Source organism: Musca autumnalis, unplaced genomic scaffold (genome assembly GCF_047663935.1).
Source record: "Musca autumnalis isolate F117 unplaced genomic scaffold, ASM4766393v1 scaffold_3, whole genome shotgun sequence".
NCBI lineage: Eukaryota > Metazoa > Arthropoda > Insecta > Diptera > Muscidae > Musca > Musca autumnalis.
Genome location: NW_027411866.1, coordinates 146,045,143 through 146,065,277, shown reverse-complemented (window position 1 = coordinate 146,065,277; position 20,135 = coordinate 146,045,143). Strand labels below are relative to the sequence as shown.

At 38.4% G+C, this 20,135-nt stretch overlaps 1 protein-coding gene across 1 annotated transcript in view; it reads left to right on the top strand.

Moving 5' to 3' along the window:
* Nucleotides 1–306: 306 nt before the first annotated feature.
* The window catches only part of LOC141397877 (fatty acid hydroxylase domain-containing protein 2), a 34,474-nt gene continuing 14,645 nt past the window's right edge, over nt 307–20,135 (top strand). The window contains exons 1-3 of the mRNA XM_073974699.1: nt 307–940; nt 1,073–1,843; nt 12,180–12,253. Of these exons, the coding sequence (XP_073830800.1) occupies nt 1,290–1,843; nt 12,180–12,253 (628 nt within the window). The 5' untranslated portion in view covers nt 307–940; nt 1,073–1,289. The remainder of the gene's footprint in view (nt 941–1,072; nt 1,844–12,179; nt 12,254–20,135) is intronic.

Below are 20,135 nucleotides of genomic sequence, written 5' to 3'. Positions count from 1 at the left end.
TTGAAATCCTGATATGTGAAGATGGTTCGAAACGGTACTAAATAGGGTTCAGGTATATAAGCGATTTTCCGAAATTTGGCATTAGGGTCACTGTTTGTGTGTAGGTGTGTGATATGGAGTCGGTTTTGGTAATAAATTCTATGAGAGTACGTAAGCTACTAAATGGTACTAAATTTTGTATTGAGGCTGTTTTGGAAAATACTGTTATAAGCTTACGAAAAGTAATTAATGGTACTAAATTTAGTACTGAATGATGGAATACATCTGGAAATTGCGTACAATATGTGCAAAACAGTAATAAATAGTAGTAAATTATTGAATGAAGGCCAGTGACTTTGAGCGTAATAGCAATAGGAATCGAATTTTATTATTTGAATACATTTTTCAAATTTCATTTTATTAATTCTGTAATAAATAAAAAGGGGGTCTGTTTGCATCCTCTTCTCTATAAATGATACTATTCTTTATAAAAACCACGTTTTGTGTTGGAAAAGAATTCTTTAAAAAATCCACGTATTGTGGTAAAAAAAATATTGTTTAAATATTCTTAAAAATGATTAGAGAAAATATTTATCGATGTTTCTATGACAACCAAATTTGCCTGAGTGTGGAAAACATATGTATGTCATCCTCACTGTTACCTCACAAAGCTTTTCCCATGCGAAAAGCTTAAAAAAGCTTCAAACAGCTAAACAAAACAAAACATAAACAACCAAGAAAGGATAACAATAAAACATTTAGGACATGGAGAGCATTCATAACAAAGCTGACAGCGGAAATAGAGTGGAATAAAAAATAATTATCCTTTCTTTTCAAAGTGAAATAAAAAAAATTTAAACAATAATATTATTAAAAAATACTTAACGTTTCAACGAAGTTTGAATGTCCCGTGGCGTTTAAAACTCACGTCCATTTGTATTGAAAAAAAAATCGATTCTAGGTATGTAAATGCGACATTTATTAAGAAAAATATACTATATATCCCTTGTTAAGTAATAATTAATTACTTTAGCAAGTTCAAGAAACTATAAAAGGAGAGCCTTTGACATGCAATTTTGTGTTCTATTTTTAGTGAAATTCATTATAGAAAAAGGACATAGGTGGACTTTTCCAAAGCCAGAAGAAAAAAATTGAAATTCTTGAAACATTTCTCAGCACGCAATCCAACAAATTTTCTTTGGCGTCTTGACGACATCAGGAGGGCCAAGAACTACGTCTTAGCATCACTCCTTAAAAGTTTTACTTAACCTGGAAACCAAACCAAATATAACTGCCTCATTAAATAAATCATGGCACAGGCTGAAGGTCATTTGAAACAACAAACAAAACTGCCGACAACATCTATACCGGCAACGTCACCATCATCAACATTACCGCCGTCCTTATCCTCCTCCTCCTCGGGCACGCCATTGACAACAACTGCACCATCATCATCATCTGCACTGGTATCATCAAAATCTCTGAGTGGTGGTGGAGATTCAATTGTGGCCAATGCATTTCTCATGGATCCCTCCAACTCAAACAATACCAATAATGCAGTCCTACATCCACCACCTCCGCCGCCATATCCTTTTGAAGATTTTAAGCAACAACAGCAACAAATACCACTTTATATGCCCGCTACACCTTTGAATGTACCGCATCATCCAAATGATAAAATTTTATTAGACAAAACCAAAGGATTGGATCTCACCACCTCATTATCCTCGTTCGATGAAGCCTTCGGCCCAGCAGTTGTAACGGAACCTAAAAAACGTCGCTGGCTTTCATCGCTGCACAGTGTAATTTTTATTATCACCTGTGCTTTGGCCATATTCATTGTTTTTCGCAATGTTTTAACTTGGTGAGTAGAGGCTTGATCATAATTACATTATGTTTACACTGAACCATTCCGTCATTATTCATTCACCTTAACGAGAGGTCCGTGTTTATAGACTTAGTTTATAGCTTAAGGGAGTCCTTAAAGAAGACCTTAATTAATTTAAAAATATATATGGATACAATTCTTTTCAAACGTGGATTTTTACGAAATATTTTTCAAAAACATGTTTAGAACATGGACTTTTTTTTTTAAAAAACTGTGGGGATTTTTTAAAATATATTTTCCTAACATGGATTTTTTAAAAATATTTTTGAATCGTGGATATAATTTTTTTTTTCAAGCGTGGATTTATAAAAAATAAATTTAAAAGGGGATTTTTAATTCTCTTTTTTAAATTTAGATTTTATAAAAATCTGTTCAAATGTGGGATTTTTGAAAAATATTTTTTAAACTTTTAAAAAATATTTTTCAAATGTGGACTTTTAAAAAATAGTTTTCAAACGTGGACTTTTAAAAAATATTTTTTCAAACATGAACTTTTAAAAAGAATTTTTTCAAACGTGATCTTTAAAAAAAAAAAATTCAAACGTGAACTTTAAAAAAAAATTCAATGGTGAACTTTAAAAAAAATTCAAACGTGGATTTTTAAAACGTATTTTTTAAACGTGGACTTTTCAAATATGGACTTTTAAAAAATATTTTTCAAATGTGGACTTTTAAAAAATTTTGTTCGAACGTGGATTTAAAAAAAAATATTTTTTAACGGGGACTTTTAAAAAACATTTTTTAAACATGGTTTTTAAAAACTTGGAATTAAAAAAAAATTTCAAACGTGGACTTTTACAAAATATTTTTCAAGCGTGGACTTTTAAAAAATAATTTTCCAAACGTGGACTTTTAAAAAATATTTTTTAAACGTGGTCTTTTAAAAAATATTTTCCAAAGGTGGACTTGTAAAAATATTTTTTAAACCTGGACCTTTAAAAAATCTTTTTCCAAACGTGGAATTAAAAAAAAAATATTTTTTAAACCTCAGCTTTTAAAAAATCTTTCTCCGAACGTGGATTTAAAAAAAAATTAACGGGGACTTTAAAAAAAATTAAACATGGTTTTTAAAAAATATATTTTAAAAACGGAATTAAAAAAAATATTTTTTCAAACGTGGACTTTTAAAAAATATTTTCCAAACGTGGATTTTTAAAAAATATTTTTCAAACGTGGACTTTTAAAAAATAATTTTCCAAACGTGGACTTTTAAAAAATATTTTTTAAACCTGGACTTTTAAAAAATATTTTTCCAAACATGGACTTTTAAAAAATATTTTTTAAACGTGGACTTTTAAAAAATATTTTCCAAAGGTGGACTTTTAAAAAATATTTTCCAAAGGTGGACTTTTAAAAATATTTTTTAAACCTGGACCTTTAAATAATCTTTTTCCAAACGTGGAATTTAAAAAAATATTTTTTAAACCTGAACTTTTAAAAAATCTTTCTCCAAATAATTTATACCTTTTAAAAATATTTATCTTACATGGATTTCTAAAAAATCCTAAAATGGATTTTTTAATAACATTTTTCCATCTAGGATTTTAGAAAAATATTTTTCTAACTTGGTTTTTAAAAAAAAAATCTAAAATGGATTTTTAAAAAATATTTTTCTAACATGTGGATTTCCAATGTGGATTTTTCAAAATATTTTTCAAACGTGGATATTTTCAAAATTGTTTGAAAATATTTAAACTTAAATTGTTTTCAAAATAGTTAGAATTTTTTTTTTGTCTTCAAAATATTTTTCAAAATATTTTTTAAACTTGGATTTTTTCAAAATATTTTTCAAACGTGGATATTTTCAAAATATTTTTAAAATATTCAAACTTGGATTTGTTTCAAAATAGTTTGAAAATCTCCAAACGTGGATATTTTTAAAAATATTTTTCAAATTTGGATTTTTCAATCTTGGATTTTTTCAAAGTATTTTTCAAACGTCGAATTTTTCAAAATATTTTTCAAACTTGGATATTTTCAAAATATTTTTAAAATATTCAAACTTGGATTTTTTTCAAGATAGTTTGAAAATCTCCAAACGTGGATATTTTTCAAACTTGGTTTTTTCAAAATATTTTTAAAAAAATTTAAACATGGATTGTTTTCAAATTAGTTTGAAAATATTTTTCAAACTTGGAGTTTTTCAAAATATTTTTCAGACTTGAATTTTTCAAAATATTTTTCAAATTTGGATTTTTCACACTTGCATTTTTTCAAAATATATTTCAAACGTTAATTTTTTCAAAATATTTTGAAAATATGCAAACGTGGATTTTCTAACAAAACTTATCAAACGTCGATTCAAAAAAAAATACAACGTACTGAGGAAGGATCGCACCAGAAGTGGAGGTGCGGAATTACCTTTCCTATTGCACCAGTCTGTTCAATACATACGTATCACGCTTGAGCCTGACTATAATGATCCGTACATGGAATGTATAGTGGTAGCAGTCAGGTGTGGAACTGCCGAGCTAGAATTGGTAAATGTACACTTCCCGCTAGTTTCAGAGAGTTCATAAATCATCGCTTCAGAGATCTGGCCAACCCTTCTGATGTTCAGTAGCTGTAAGGATGTTCCGAGATATCATCACTGCTGTAGCTGCTCGACATATACATACCTGCTGGTCAAATACCCGAAGCAAGACCAAATTTCCCAGCAGAGGCAACGGGTTGAGCAAATGAGCGTGATGAGTTTCGTCGACCCAACCAAAGTGACCCCAGAGTCAAGAAGCTGACAATGGAAGTAAACAGGTTGGTCGGTGAGCATAAGCGGAAAAAGTGGTTAAATCCGCATTGGAACCGGAATAAGTGAATTGTTGGCAATGGTTAAGTCACTTTCGAACCCTGGAAAGAAGTAAGATAGAACCTCAGTCACGGTTGGCGACGTTACGCTGACTGATCTGCAAAGGTGCAAAATTATTTTAATCGACAGTTTGTCGAGGGCCCCTCCCTTGTGTGACATGGCGAAGAGAAGAGTATTACGTCACATTAGATGACTTCCTACCGCGGATGAACCACCACAATTTACAATGGGCGATGTTGTGAATGTCATCAGGAACGTTAAATCATCCCAAGCGTTGGGCGCTGATACTATTTCCATTGTTCTCAAGGCCCTTAACCTGTCGCTAGACACCCACATCGTTCCCGAAGACTGAAAAATAGGCAGGGTGGTCCGGCTACTGAAGACAAGCGCATGCCAGCAAAGGTGAATTGTACAGACCGATTTCGCTTTCGTCGCCCGTAGCAAAGACCCTTGAGGCTTTAATACTTCCCAGTGTCAGAAATAGCTATCCAGTTGTCGATCATCAGCATGAGTTCCGTAAGCAGCACAGCACGACAGCATCACTGCAATCCATATCCATCCATTTTGATACTTTCATGCAATCAAAACTGCTTGAGGTCATCGAAAAGACTACCCTCAAGCCAAGTTTGAAACGTTGGATAATCAATTATAAATGTTTGGAGGCCAGTCGTACGTGGAATTTCGAAACAAGAAGATAAACCCCGTGGGGACCTCCCACAAGGTGGGGTGCTATCACCGAAACTATTTAACCTCTACCTCTCTTCTATGTCAACCCCTCTAGACGGCATTGAGATCGTATTCGGATGATTGTAAGATCTTGGCGTTAGATAGCTTCCCTAATGTCATTTGTGAAAGGCTGAACTCCTATTTGAGTTCATCCCACCTTTTACCATGCAGGAAACATGAAAATATCCGCCACTAAATTTTAGGCCATTTTCTTGACGACATGAACTGCAGATGTGAGCACTGAGTTGAATGTCATGGTCGATAGTAGCAAAATTGCGACCACTAACTACCCCAAGATTCGACAGCATCACGTCGTCCGCGCATGCCACAGCTTTGTGCGATATTCTGAGATGAGCGAACAACGTCCTCAAGCCCCTAGGCGGCAGCACTAAGGGTGCAGATAATGAAACCTTGTTGATCACATATAACGCAATAGGTTGGTCTGTGGTAAGCTATGCTCCGCCAGTATTTAAACCTCCCCATGGGTTCAATACTTCCGCGGATGTTAATGTGAAAGCCATCTAAATCAGTATAAGATAGGACCTCCCCCATCCTAGCATGTCAGGAGGGATCTTCATGATCAAAGAAGAGAGGTCTAGCGTTACAATATGCAGTCGCAGATGCCATAAACAACTATCGTGTTAATGCGGTGCTCGGAGTACACACCCTATCCATCGCAGATAGGGAGCGTCAGCTGCCACGACAAACCAGATTAGTTTTGACTCAACTACGCTCGGGATGGTGCAGCCGCCTACACTCCTATAGGCCAAGGATCGATAACGCCTGCCCGGCATGCGGCATAGGCCCGTAGATACCACTGCACCTTTGCAACTGCACTGCAAACCTACTCAACTTCTAATGACGCTTTCTGAAAGAAAGAGTGCATCAGTAGACCCTTTCTGAAAAAACGTTGTTCCTATCGACCCCTTCTGAAAGAAAGGGTGTTTCTATAGACCCTTTCTGAAAAAAGGGTGCTTCTATAGACCATTTCTGAAAAAAGGTTGCTTCTATAGACCATATCTGAAAAAAGGTGGTTTTTATAGAAACTTTCTGAAAGAAAGGGTGCATCTATAGAACTTTTCTGAAAGAAAGGGTGCTTCTATAGACCCCTTCTGAAAGAAAGGGTGCTTCCATAGACCCTTCTTAATGAAAGGTTGCTTCTATAGACCCCTTCTGAAAGAAAGGTTGCTTTATAGACCCTTTCTAAAGGAAAGGGTGCTTCTATAGTCCCTTTCTGAGGGAATGGGTGCTTCTATAGACCCCTTCTGAATGAAAGGGTGCTTATATAGACCTTTTCTGAAAGAAAGGGTGCTTCTAGAGACCATTTCTGAAAACAAGGCTGCCTCTATAGACCCTTTTTGAAAGAAAAGAAGGCTTCTATGGACCCTTTCTGAAAGAAAAAGTGCTTCTATAGACCTCTTCTGAAAGAAGATAAGGCTTCTTTAGACCCTTTCTGATTGAATGTGTGCTTCTATAGAGCCCTTCTTAAAGAAAGGGTTCTTCTATAGATCCCTTCTGAAAGAAAGGGTGCTTCTATAGACCCTTTCTTAAAAAAGGATGCTTCTATAGACCCCTTCTGAAAGAAGATAAGGCTTCTTTAGACCCTTTCTGAGGGAATGTGCGCTTCTATAGAGCCCTTCTTAAAGAAAGGGTTCTTCTATAGATCCCTTCTGAAAGAAAGGGTGCTTCTGTAGACCCTTTCTGAAAAAAGGATGCTTCTATAGACCCTTTCTGAAAAAAGGTGCTTCTATAGATCCATTCTAAAGAAAGGGTGCTTCTATAGACCCTTTCTAAAGGAAAGGGTGCTTCTATAGATCCTTTCTGAAAGAAAGGGTGCTTCTATAGACCCTTTCTGAAAGCAAAGAAGGCTTCTATAGACCCTTTCTGAAAGAAAAGAAGGCTTCTATAGACCCTTTCTGAAAGTAAGGGTGCTTCTATAGACCCTTTCTGAAAGAAAGGGTGCTTATATAGACCTTTTCTGAAAGAAAGGGTGCTTCTAGAGACCCTTTCTTAAAACAAGGCTGCCTCTTTGGCCCCTTTTTGAAAGAAAAGAAGGCTTCTATGGACCCTTTCTGAAAGAAAAAGTGCTTCTATAGACCCCTTCTGAAAGAAGATAAGGCTTCTGTAGACCCTTTCTGAGGGAATGGGTGCTTCTATAGTGCCCTTCTGAAAGAAAAAATGCTTCTATAGACCCTTTCTGAAAGAAAGGGTGCTTATATAGACCTTTTCTGAAAGAAAGGGTGCATCTAGAGACCTTTTCTGAAAGAAAGGGTGCATCTAGAGACCCTTTCTGAAAACAAGGCTGCCTCTATAGACCCTTTTTGAAAGAAAAGAAGGCTTCTATGGACCCTTTCTGAAAGAAAAAGTGCTTTTATAGACCCCTTCCGAAAGAAGATAAGGCTTCTTTATACCCTTTCTGAGGGAATGGGTGCTTCTATAGAGCCCTTCTGAAAGAAAAAGTGCTTCTATAGAACCTTTTTGAAAGAAAAGAAGGCTTCTATGGACCCTTTCTGAAAGAAAAAGTGCTTCTATAGACCCCTTCTGAAAGAAGATAAGGCTTCTTTAGACCCTTTCTGAGGGAATGGGTGCTTCTATAGAGCCCTTCTGAAAGAAAAAGTGCTTCTATAGACCCTTTTTGAAAGAAAAGAAGGCTTCTATAGACCCTTTTTGAAAGAAAAGAAGGCTTCTATGGACCCTTTCTGAAAGAAAAAGTGCTTCTATAGACCCCTTCTGAAAGAAGATAAGGCTTCTTTAGACCCTTTCTGAGGGAATGGGTGCTTCTATAGTGCCCTTCTGAAAGAAACAGTGCTTCTATAGACCCCTTCTGAAAGAAGATAAGGCTTCTATGGACCCTTTCTGAAAGAAAAAGTGCTTCTATAGACCCTTTTTGAAAGAAAAGAAGGCTTCTATAGACCCTTTTTGAAAGAAAAGAAGGCTTCTATAGACCCTTTTTGAAAGAAAAGAAGGCTTCTATGGACCCTTTCTGAAAGAAAAAGTGCTTCTATAGACCCCTTCTGAAAGAAGATAAGGCTTCTTTAGACCCTTTCTGAGGGAATGGGTGCTTCTATAGACCCCTTCTGAAAGAAGATAAGGCTTCTTTAGACCCTTTCTGAGGGAATGGGTGCTTCTATAGAGCCCTTCTGAAAGAAAAAGTGCTTCTATAGACCCTTTTTGAAAGAAAAGAAGGCTTCTATAGACCCTTTTTGAAAGAAAAGAAGGCTTCTATGGACCCTTTCTGAAAGAAAAAGTGCTTCTATAGACCCCTTCTGAAAGAAGATAAGGCTTCTTTAGACCCTTTCTGAAAGAAAGGGTGCTTATATAGACCTTTTCTGAAAGAAAGGGTGCTTCTAGAGACCATTTCTGAAAACAAGGCTGCCTCTATAGACCCTTTTTGAAAGAAAAACAGGCTTCTATAGACCCCTTCTTAAAGAAAGTGTTCTTCTATAGATCCCTTCTGAAAGAAAGGGTGCTTCTATAGACCCTTTCTGAAAAAAGGATGCTTCTATAGACCCCTTCTGAAAGAAAGGGTGCTTCTATCGACCCTTTCTGAAAAAAGGATGCTCCTACAGACCCCTTCTGAAAGAAAGGGTGCTTCTATAGACCCTTTCTAGAGGAAAGGGTGCTTCTATAGACCCTTTCTAAAGGAAAGGGTGCTTCTATAGATCCTTTCTGAAAGAAAGGGTGCTTCTATAGATCCTTTCTGAAAGAAAGGATGCTTCTATAGAATCTTTCTGAAAGAAAGGATGCTTCTATAGAATCTTTCTGAAAGAAAGGATGCTTCTATAGAATCTTTCTGAAAGAAAGGATGCTTCTATAGAATCTTTCTGAAAGAAAGGATGCTTCTATAGAATCTTTCTGAAAGAAAGGATGCTTCTATAGAATCTTTCTGAAATAATCCTTTCTGAAGGAAATGGTGCTTCTATAGACCCTTTCTGATGGAAAGGGTGATTCCTTAGACCCTTTCTGAAGGAAAGAGTGCTTCTATAGACCGTTTCTGATGGAAAGGGTGATTCCTTGGACCCTTTCTGTTTATATAGACCTTTTGCTTTTATATAGACCATTTCTGAAAGAAAAAGTGCTTCTATAGAAAGATAGGTCGCTTCTGTAGACCCTTTCTGAAAGTAAGGGCGCTTCTATAGACCCTTTCTGAAAAAAAGCTGTGTTAGACCCGTTCTGAAAGAAAGGGTGCTTCTATAGGCCCCTTCTGAAAGAAAGGGTGCTTCTATAGGCCCCTTTTGAAAGAAAGAGTGCTTCTATAGACACTTTCTGAAAGAAAGGGTGCTTCTATAGACCCTTTCTGAAAAAAAGGTTGCTTCTACAGACCCTTTCTGAAAGACAGGGTGTTTCTGCAGACCCCTTCAGAAAGAAAGGGTGCTTCTATAGACCCTTTCTGAAAGAAAGAAGGCTTCTATAGACCCTTTCTGAAAGTAAGGGTGCTTCTATAGACCCTTTCTGAAAGAAGGCTGTTTCCATATACCCTTTCTGAAAAAATGCTGTTTCTATAGACCCTTTCTGAAAGAAAGGTTGCTTCTATAGACGCTTTCTGAAAGAAAGGATGCTTCTATAGACCCCTTCTGAAAGAAAGGTTGCTTCTATAGACCCTTTCTAAAGGAAAGGGTGCTTCTATAGACCATTTCTGAAGGAAAGGGTGCTTCTATAGATCCTTTCTGAAAGAGAGGATGCTTCTATAAACCCTTTCTGTAGGAAAGGGTGCTTCTATAAACCCTTTCTGCAGGAAAGGGTGCTTCTATAAACCCTTCCTGCAGGAAACGGTGCTTCTATAAACCCTTTCTGCAGGAAAGGGTGCTTCTATAAACCCTTTCTGCAGGAAAGGGTGCTTCTATAAACCCTTTCTGCAGGAAAGGGTGCTTCTATAAACCCTTTCTGCAGGAAAGGGTGCTTCTATAAACCCTTTCTGCAGGAAAGGGTGCTTCTATAAACCCTTTCTGCAGGAAAGGGTGCTTCTATAAACCCTTTCTGCATGAAAGGGTGCTTCTATAAACCCTTTCTGCGGGAAAGGGTGCTTCTATAAACCCTTTCTGCAGGAAAGGGTGCTTCTATAAACCCTTTCTGCAGGAAAGGGTGCTTCTATAAACCCTTTCTGCAGGAAAGGGTGCTTCTATAAACCCTTTCTGCAGGAAAGGGTGCTTCTATAAAAAACCCTTTCTGCAGGAAAGGGTGCTTCTATAAACCCTTTCTGCAGGAAAGGGTGCTTCTTTAAAAAACCCTTTCTGCAGGAAAGGGTGCTTCTATAAACCCTTTCTGCAGGAAAGGGTGCTTCTATAAAAAACCCTTTCTGCAGGAAAGGGTGCTTCTATAAACCCTTTCTGCAGGAAAGGGTGCTTCTATAAAAAACCCTTTCTGCAGGAAAGGGTGCTTCTATAAACCCTTTCTGCAGGAAAGGGTGCTTCTATAAACCCTTTCTGCAGGAAAGGGTGCTTCTATAAACCCTTTCTGCAGGAAAGGGTGCTTCTATGAACCCTTTCTGCAGGAAAGGGTGCTTCTATGAACCCTTTCTGCAGGAAAGGGTGCTTCTATAAACCCTTTCTGCAGGAAAGGGTGCTTCTATAAACCCTTTCTGCAGGAAAGGGTGCTTCTATAAACCCTTTCTGCAGGAAAGGGTGCTTCTATAAACCCTTTCTGCAGGAAAGGGTGCTTCTATAAACCCTTTCTGCAGGAAAGGGTGCTTCTATAAACCCTTTCTGCAGGAAAGGGTGCTTCTATAAACCCTTTCTGCAGGAAAGGGTGCTTCTATAAACCCTTTCTGCAGGAAAGGGTGCTTCTATAAACCCTTTCTGCAGGAAAGGGTGCTTCTATAAACCCTTTCTGCAGGAAAGGGTGCTTCTATAAACCCTTTCTGCAGGAAAGGGTGCTTCTATAAACCCTTTCTGCAGGAAAGGGTGCTTCTATAAACCCTTTCTGCAGGAAAGGGTGCTTCTATAAACCCTTTCTGCAGGAAAGGGTGCTTCTATAAACCCTTTCTGCAGGAAAGGGTGCTTCTATAAACCCTTTCTGCAGGAAAGGGTGATAGACCCTTTCTGAAACTGGATTATTTGATTATTTTTTTAATTTATTTTATTCAGATAACATGTCCAGCTTTTCGACTCAATTACATTGTTTAACTATTGAATGTTTTCCTTTATTAGCTCGAAAAGAACTCAATTCCAATTGATCTCATCAGAACTGAGAACACGAGAATTTCCAGTTCTATTGGACTCTCCGACCAACACAAGCAAAGTTCGAGACATTGGGATATGGGGAATATATTTGCAGCCACATTCAACTCAATGACCAAATCGAAATGCAAAAAATCGCACACATTTCAGTTGCTCTCCGGCGATCTCAACGAATGGTAGTGCAGTAGGAAATTTGAAAAGAAGAAAAAAAATGGCCTGCCTGCTACAAATTGTGTGACAATAAAATTAAAAGAAAAAAAATGCAAAATAAATAAAAGATCGACACAATTACATATAAATATTTGATTTTGAATGAATACCAAATTTGGAAAAAAAGAAAACTGTTAATTGCAAATGCAAATTATTTGTAAATTTAACGGTTATATAAAAAAAGTATTGAGAATAACAAAAGCAACCGTAACAACAAAGGAAAAAATAACCAACAGAAGCGCAAAAAAAAAAATAAACTACTAAATTGTTCAATTGTTTGTTTATATCACTCATACCGTTACATACTTTCATCGTCACACACACACACACACACGAACATCTAGTCTCACAAAATGGAAAAGTTAATAACGAACTACTTTCCCTTGATTCCCGCCAGGCATTTACAAAGCTTCTGGGGAGCTTCGGGTGATTTTTGGCAAGCTCAATGGGATAAATTCATTGATATTACAGGTGAGTGCGTCTCTCTTTTTCGTTTGTTTATTGTTTTTTTAGCGTTCTATAAAAGAGCGTGAATAAAAAGAAATGACGCAATAATGTGAAAAAGTAAATAAATGCTTTATTATCGCTAATTAACATTACTACAGATGTAAGTCTATGGGTTGTTCCAGACGGAATTTGTTATGTTATCAGGCATGTCACAGAAACGAATACCGATCGAAAGTGGAATTAATTCCGTATTTAGCTTCTTCAGAAAACGAAAAACGAAGAATTTTTCGAAATGAAACCACTTTTGTTTTTCAAACAGAATTGTATTTTTATTTTTTTTTAATTTTCCACTTTAAAACACTTAGAAATAATAACGGTTATGTTTTATTAACAAATTTACATTTAATTTCATATTTAAACTAAATAATTAATTTTTCCGATATCACAAAATCGATCGGAATCTGAAGAAGCTAAAACAAAAACGATCGAAATTAAATTACGGAATTGAAATCATTCCGATCGGAATCTGTGACATGCCTGTATATTTTATTTATTAGCATATTCCATCAGGAACATAAACTATTCACATAGAATCTCCATCTTACTCTATCCGATGCAATGTATCTTAACTCATTGAATGTTTTTCCGGTTTCATTGAAAATGGTTCTTCGCCAAGTGGTTTTTGGCCGTCTTCTGCTGCGATTACCCTGGGGATTCCAGCTCAGTGTTTCATGGCAGATATCATCAAAAGGCTTACGGAGTGTGTGACCGATCCAGTTGTATTTGCGTCGTTTTATTTGTATGTTAATATCTTCTTGCTGAGCCAGTTGTAGGAGGTCTTCATTTGAGATAGTCCTTGGCCACCATATTTTTAAAATGTTGCGAAGACATCTATTAGCGAAAACTTGCAGTTTATTTTTAATTCTTTCGTTTACTAGCCAGGTTTCAGATCCATACAGTAGTACTGACTTGACGCAGGCATTATAAAGGTGCAGTTTCGTTTTTGGAGAATATGCACCAGAGTTCCAAATATTTTTTAGGCTGCAGTATGCACCTCTGGCTTTTTGAATGCGGATGTCGACATCATCATTTGCTCCGCCGCTAGGGTTGATATTGCTACAGAAGTTATTGATATTTTCAATTAGTTTCCCGTTCAGAAAGAATGAAGGGTTTTGGTTTGATTTAATAAGCATACTCTTCGTTTTTTCAGCATTTATGTACAGGCCGAATTTTGCTGCTTCCTCGGAAAGTTGATTAATTTTAGTTTGCATATTTTCTCTGCTTGTCGCAAGTAACACGATGTCGTCTGCATATTCCAAATCTTCGAGGTTATGATGTAGCCTCCAGGGGATGCCTTTGTTTTGATTGGATGAATACGACAATATTTCGTCAAGAGTTGTTATGAAAAGGAGAGGAGAAAGCAGACACCCCTGTTTAACTCCGCTGATGGTTTTGAATGCTTCGCTTATTTTACCATTGTGAAAAACTCTCATGGTTGAGTTGGTATATTGAGCTTTTATCAAGTTTATTATTTTGGTAGGGACACTTTTGTTCTCAAGTGCCTCCCAGATTTTATTTCTATTTAAAGCGTCGAAGGCTTTTTCAAAATCGACGAAGGTTAACCCTTCTTTGCATATAGATGGAAATTTTCATCATTTCATTAAATCCCAAAAAATATATATAAAAGGACAAGTTTACTCTATGTTTATCGTGTCAAGATATCTTTTTAAGGTCCACTGCATAGAAAAAAATATATAACTGTTCCAAAGATCAACTGTAACTAACAGTAAAATGAACCTAAAGATAAAAATCCGCTGTCTGAAAATAAAACGTCAAAAAATATTATTTTATATTTATTTTAATTTTTTATATCAAAAATTCTGGAGTTTAAAAAGTGATAATGAGTTGAGATACCGTTAGTAAAGAGGGTTTATGATTTTTTTAAAATAATACTTGAAGAATAATTCGTGAAGTATAGAAAATATTAGATGACGAAATATTTTAAAAAATTTCGTATTTTGTTCAGATTATACTAAAAATACATACTACAAAATTTTTAACTATTTTTTCCGTAATTAGGAGCTCGAAATCTATCACCTCCATTAATTTCGCCAAGAAAGAAAAAATCATGCAATTAAGGGTTAAATACAATGGCGTGTTGAACTCGTTGCACTGCTCGATTATTAATCGTAGACTATTTATTTGGTCCACACAGGAACGGTTAGGCCTGAACCCTGCTTGTTCTTTGCGAAGACATTTATCTAGTGGATCAAGTATGCGGGTGAGTATAATTCTATTAAAGATTTTGCATATCGTTGGTGTTAAAGCTATTCCTCTCCAGTTGCTGCAAAGTTTAAGGTCCCCTTTCTTAGGTATTTTAATAATAAGACTTTCTTTCCATTCCGATGGAATCATTTCTGTTTCCCAGATTTTTGTTATTAGAGGCTTAAGTGTTTCGGCGAAATATAGAGGGTCGCATTTGTAGAATTCTGCAGGCAGATTGTCGATACCTGCTGCTTTACCATTTTTTAATTGCGCTATTGCCGCTTTTATTTCGTTAATTGAGGGGATATCTGAATTTATATGTTCCGCAGGGCGGTTGTTGGTGTGGTGTTGACCTCTGTCGTTATTTGACTCGGTAGCTGGTTCAGTAGTGCGATTTAGAATATCCTCAAAGTGTTCTTTCCATCTTTTGAGCTGTGCGTCTGTGTCTGTGAGAATGGTTCCGTTTTTGTCTTTAACCGGTATATTTGAACATTGCTTATTCCCCGAAAGTTTTCTCGTAATGTTAAAAACTGTTTTCAAGTCTCCACGACTTGCTGCTGCATCGGCTTCGGCAGCCATACCATTTATAAAACTTCGCTTATCGTTTCTGGCTTGTTTCTTCACTTTTTTTACAAGTTGTGATAGTTTAGCTTGTAATTCTGATTTTTTTGGGAATTTTTTTCTGACAATAATATCGTATTGACTTTACGTCGCTCCTCTACGAGATTCCAAAATTCTTGGGATAACCATTCTTTGTGCTCTTTCCGCGGGAAGTTCACTATTTCATAAGCAGTATCACATAGTGCGTTTTTAATTTTCTTCCATTCATCTTCTATGTTAATATTCGAAGCTTGCGTTAATGGGGTCTGCGGGAATTTATTTGAGAACCCGGTCAGGAAGTTGCGCTTTGTTTCTTCAGATTGAAGTTTGTTGGTATTGTAAGGGCGGCGTTTTGGTTCTGTGGCTATGAATTGGCGTTTCTGTTTCCTGAGCGTGATTTTTAGTTCAGCTATTAAGAGAAAATGATCTGAGGCGATGTCGGCACTTCGTAGCACTCTTACGTCTTGCAACATTTTAAAATTCTTTTTGGAAATGCAAAAGTGGTCTATTTGACTCTCTGCTGGGGCACGTGTATTTCGTGATATAGCCATGTTACTTTGTGACAGTTTTTATGAGGAAAGAAGGAGCCACCTATTGCAAGGTCGAATTTTGAACATATTTCCAGAAACAATTCTCCATTGGTGTTTTTATCGCCCGGGCTGTGTCTTCCCATTATGTTCTGGAACCCGGAATTGTTATTGCCAATACGTGCATTTAGATCACCCATCAAGATAAGAATATCTTTTTTGTCGACGTTGTGTAGAGTTCGGTTTAGATCATCGTAAAATTGTTCTTTCATTTGCATATTTACAAAAAATAATAATATGAAATAATATTTAAGGGAGAATTCAAATTTTTATTAGACTCTAGGCCATAAAGTGAAAGAATCAGGAATCAAAAATTATACCGTTATAATCAGGACCACAATGATCAACCGCAGTAAAAATTGCAACACGGTCCGATAATTTGCTTTAAACTGTATTTGACCGCTAAAGTGTTTATCTTTAGTGGGAGCGGCCCAAGTACTACCTTTAGTAAAAATTTCAAAACGATCCTCGAGCAGCCCTTAAACTGCAATTAATCAAAAATATTTGATTTTGTGTGTGGAAGGATAGCCGATTAATAGACCGTGAATATTGGCTATTGAATTTGATCTTAGTTTGTATGCAAAAGTATACAAATCTGATGTCTTTTTATTATGTGGGTTATAGTGGGTATACACAATACATGTCGTATACGCCATGGAAGTAATAGGTAACAAAAAGCACAAAATCCTGAAAAGCATTTTCGATAATCTAAAAACTAGTACAACATATTGGAAAGTTTGGGCATGGCGTGTCCTGAGAACTACAAATTTTTGAAGAAAAAAATAGCCATTTCTCGGAAACTGTAATAAAATCTGGGGTTCATTGCTCTTTTTTTGAGAACCTAGAATTCTTGCCATTAAAACCGTTTTAATAAATCACTAGCAATGTGCCCGCTACTTCGTATGCGGAAATAGAAAAAATACAAATAAACAATATTAAACATAGTCCCAATTTACATTAGGCAAGTTTACTTGCGGCAAGTCCCTGTTTGTAGGAGAGACACGTAAGGGGAATGGAAATGGAAAAAAAATTTCTCGTACCGGCAATTTTCAGGCAATTCCTTTTATATTTTTCGTATTTGACATTATTTTCATTGTTTTGAAAACAAAACTTGTCGGAACAGAATTGTCTGTATAAACGCAAGAGGCAAGTTTAAAAGAGAACGAGAAAAATTGCCCCAAGGAATATCGCTTAATGTAAATGTTGTTGTTGTTGTAACAGTGTTTTTGTTATGTTTATTTGTTCGTTCCTCTGTTCAATCTGGCTCTGGGTCTATCTCCAGTTCCAGAAAAGTGGCTGCTTCGATGGGATGTAACCACGGATCTACTGGAGTTAGATGGGTAGGTTAAAAAGGTGTTGTGTGTCGTGCGGGCCCATCCCGCATACTGGGCATATGTCTTGCACGGCGCGATCGATTTCCGCCCAATACGAATTTAGGCGACTGCAATATCCCGAGTGTAGTTGAGCCAAAACTACTCTGGTTTGTCGTGGCAGCTGACGCTCCTCAGCTGCGATAGATGGAGGATGTACTCCCAGTACTTTATTCACACTATAATTGCTTAAGGCCTTGGCAACTGCATTCGTGTGAATGCTATTCAATCCTGCTTGATACGCTTGCTGATCTAGGGGTTCTCTCCTGTATCGTTGGACCTCTCCCTCTAGAGCATGGATATCCTTCCTGATCTCCCTGAATGGGCCGGGCCTACCCACAAGATGGTGATTGGGATGGCTCACATGATAACATCCAAGCAGGTAGTGCAACGAAAGCATCTCATTGTGTTGCTTTACAGCAAGAATTTTTGCCTCCTCATGTAGATGGTCCACTGTAGATTTGAGGAGGCACCTTGTCGCTTTTCTCAGCGCGGCATTCTGGCAAGTTTGAATCTTTTTCCAGTTCGAATCACACAATCTCGGGGACCAGACTGGAGCCGCATAGCTTACCACAGGTCGACCTATCGCGTTATACGCGGCCAACAAGGTTTCTTTATCTGCACCCCAAGTGCTGCCGTCCAGGGACTTGAGGACTTTGTTCCTACTTTTAAACTTGTCGCAGATAGCTGTGGCGTGTGCGCACGACGTGAATGTAGTGTCGAATGTGACCCCTAAAATTTTAGGGCAGTTTGTGGTCGGAATTCTGCTACCGTCGACCACGACATTCAACTCACGTCCAAACTGCGCTGTCCATGTGGTGAACAGAGTGGCTGTAGATTTTGTGGGGGAAATCTGCATATTCCTCGAATGGAAAAAGGTGGTAAGAACGGTTAAATAGTTGTTCAGTCTCTCACAGATGTCATCAGGATAGGTACCCGACGCCAGGATCGTGCTATCATCCGCATACGTCACGATCTCAATGCCGTCTGGAGGGGGTGGAATACAGGAGAGGTAGAGGTTAAACAGTTCCGGAGATATCACTCCACCTTGGGCAACTCCCTATTTCACTTTACGGGGTTTGGCCTTCTTATTCCTGAATTCCACGTACGACTGGCGTCCACACATATAGTTGACTATCCAACGTTTCAAGCTTGGCCGGAGGGTTGTCTGCTCAATGTCCTCAAACAGCGTGGAGTGCCTGACTGTATCAAAGGCTTTTGATAAGTCAAGCGCCACCATCACTGTTCTATCGCACGGCCGTCTCTGGTCGAGTCCTTGACAAATATGTGTGGTAATGGCGTGCAGCGCTGTTGTCGTGCTGTGCTGCTTACGAAATCCATGTTGATGATCGGCAACTTGATAGCTGATACTGGGAAGGAGCAAGGCCTCAAGTGTCTTTGCTACGGTCTGTACGATTCACTTTTGCTGGCACCCTTGCCTGGCTTCCGTAGTGGGACCACCCTGCCCATTTTCCAGACTTCGGGAACAACGAGGGTGGCTAGCGACAAGTTGAAGACTTTGGTGAGATACTCGACTCCCTGCTCATCCAGGTGCTTTAACATTACCATGGAGAGTCCATCAGGGCCCAACGCTTTGGATGATTTAGCGTTCCTGATGGCATTGGCAACATCATCCATTGTAAATTGTGGTGGTTCATCCTCGGCAGGAAGAGATCTGATGCGACGTAATACTCTTCTCTTCGCCCTGTCACTCTCGGGATGCTCGACAAACTGTCGATTGAAATTACTTGCGCACCTCTTCGGGTCAGTCAACGTAACGTCGCCAAACGTGACTGAGGTCCTATCTTCCCTTCTTCCGTTGCCCACAATTCACCTATAACGGCTCCAATGTTGCAGCTCTTCAGATGATTTAACCATTTGTTCCGCTTATGCTCGCCGACCAGCCTGTTAACTTCCAGTGTCAGCTCCCTGACTCTGGGGTCATTGGGGTTGATACGACGAAGCTCATCACGCTCATTTGCTAATCCCGTCGCCTCTGCTAGGAAATTTGGTCTTACTTCGGGTATTCGACCAGCAGGGATATGGCGAGCGGCTGCAGCAGTGATGATGTCCCGGAACGTCCTTTCCGCTACCTGAACATCAGAAGGATTGGGCAATTCTCTGAAGCGGTGATTGGTGAACTCTCTGAAACTCGGCCAATCAGCTTTTTTATGATTGACGAACGTGCGGCGTTCAGAGGTGATGAAGTCGGGTGGTCTGCCAATGGAGACAATTATGGGGAGATGGTCTGATCCAAGGAAAATGACGGGTTGCCAGGTAACGTCATTTGTCAGACCAGGTGACATGATGGTTATGTCAGGCGAACTGTGACACTCTCCTCTAATTCTGGTAGGGGCGTACTCATTGACCGTGCAAAACGTAGAGCTATCAATCTGCTCAGCCAGCGCTGTACCTCTCTGGTCGTTTCCGAGGGCCGAATGCCACATCTCATGATGCGCATTAAAATCCCCCAGAATCAGACGATTATGACCTTGCAAGAGCGGGCTAATGTCAGGCCTATAATCAGGGATACAGCTATTTCTCGGCGGGATGTATACATTCAGCAACTCTATCTCGGCAGCCCCACACCTGACTGCTACCCACATACATTCCATGTACGGGTCATTAGAGACAGGCTCAAGCGAGATAGGTCTGTATTGGACAGACTGGTGCAATAGGAAAGCCAATCCCCCACCTCCACTTCTGGTGCGATCTTTCCTCAGAATATTGTAACCATCACAATGCTCTAAGCTGTGGTTGTTGTTCAACTTGGTTTCCTGCACCGCCGCGACCTTACCTCGGAGTCCATTGCAATTCAATTGCAAAAAGGCTACATTTTCGGGGATTGGGACAACAACGGCTGGTGTTAAAGGCTGCGTGTGCGGTTGTTGTCGAGGGGACTGCGGGGGAGTTTCGTAATCAGACGACGAGGGAGTATCGTAATCCGACGACGACTCACTGGGGACTGTGTTCACACAGCATGCAGCAACATAGTCCCTGTCGTAGTCCCTCACGTGGACGAGTCCAGAGCAACCCCTTAGATGCACCTACTCCTGACATCTATTGCATCTCACCGAAGGTATG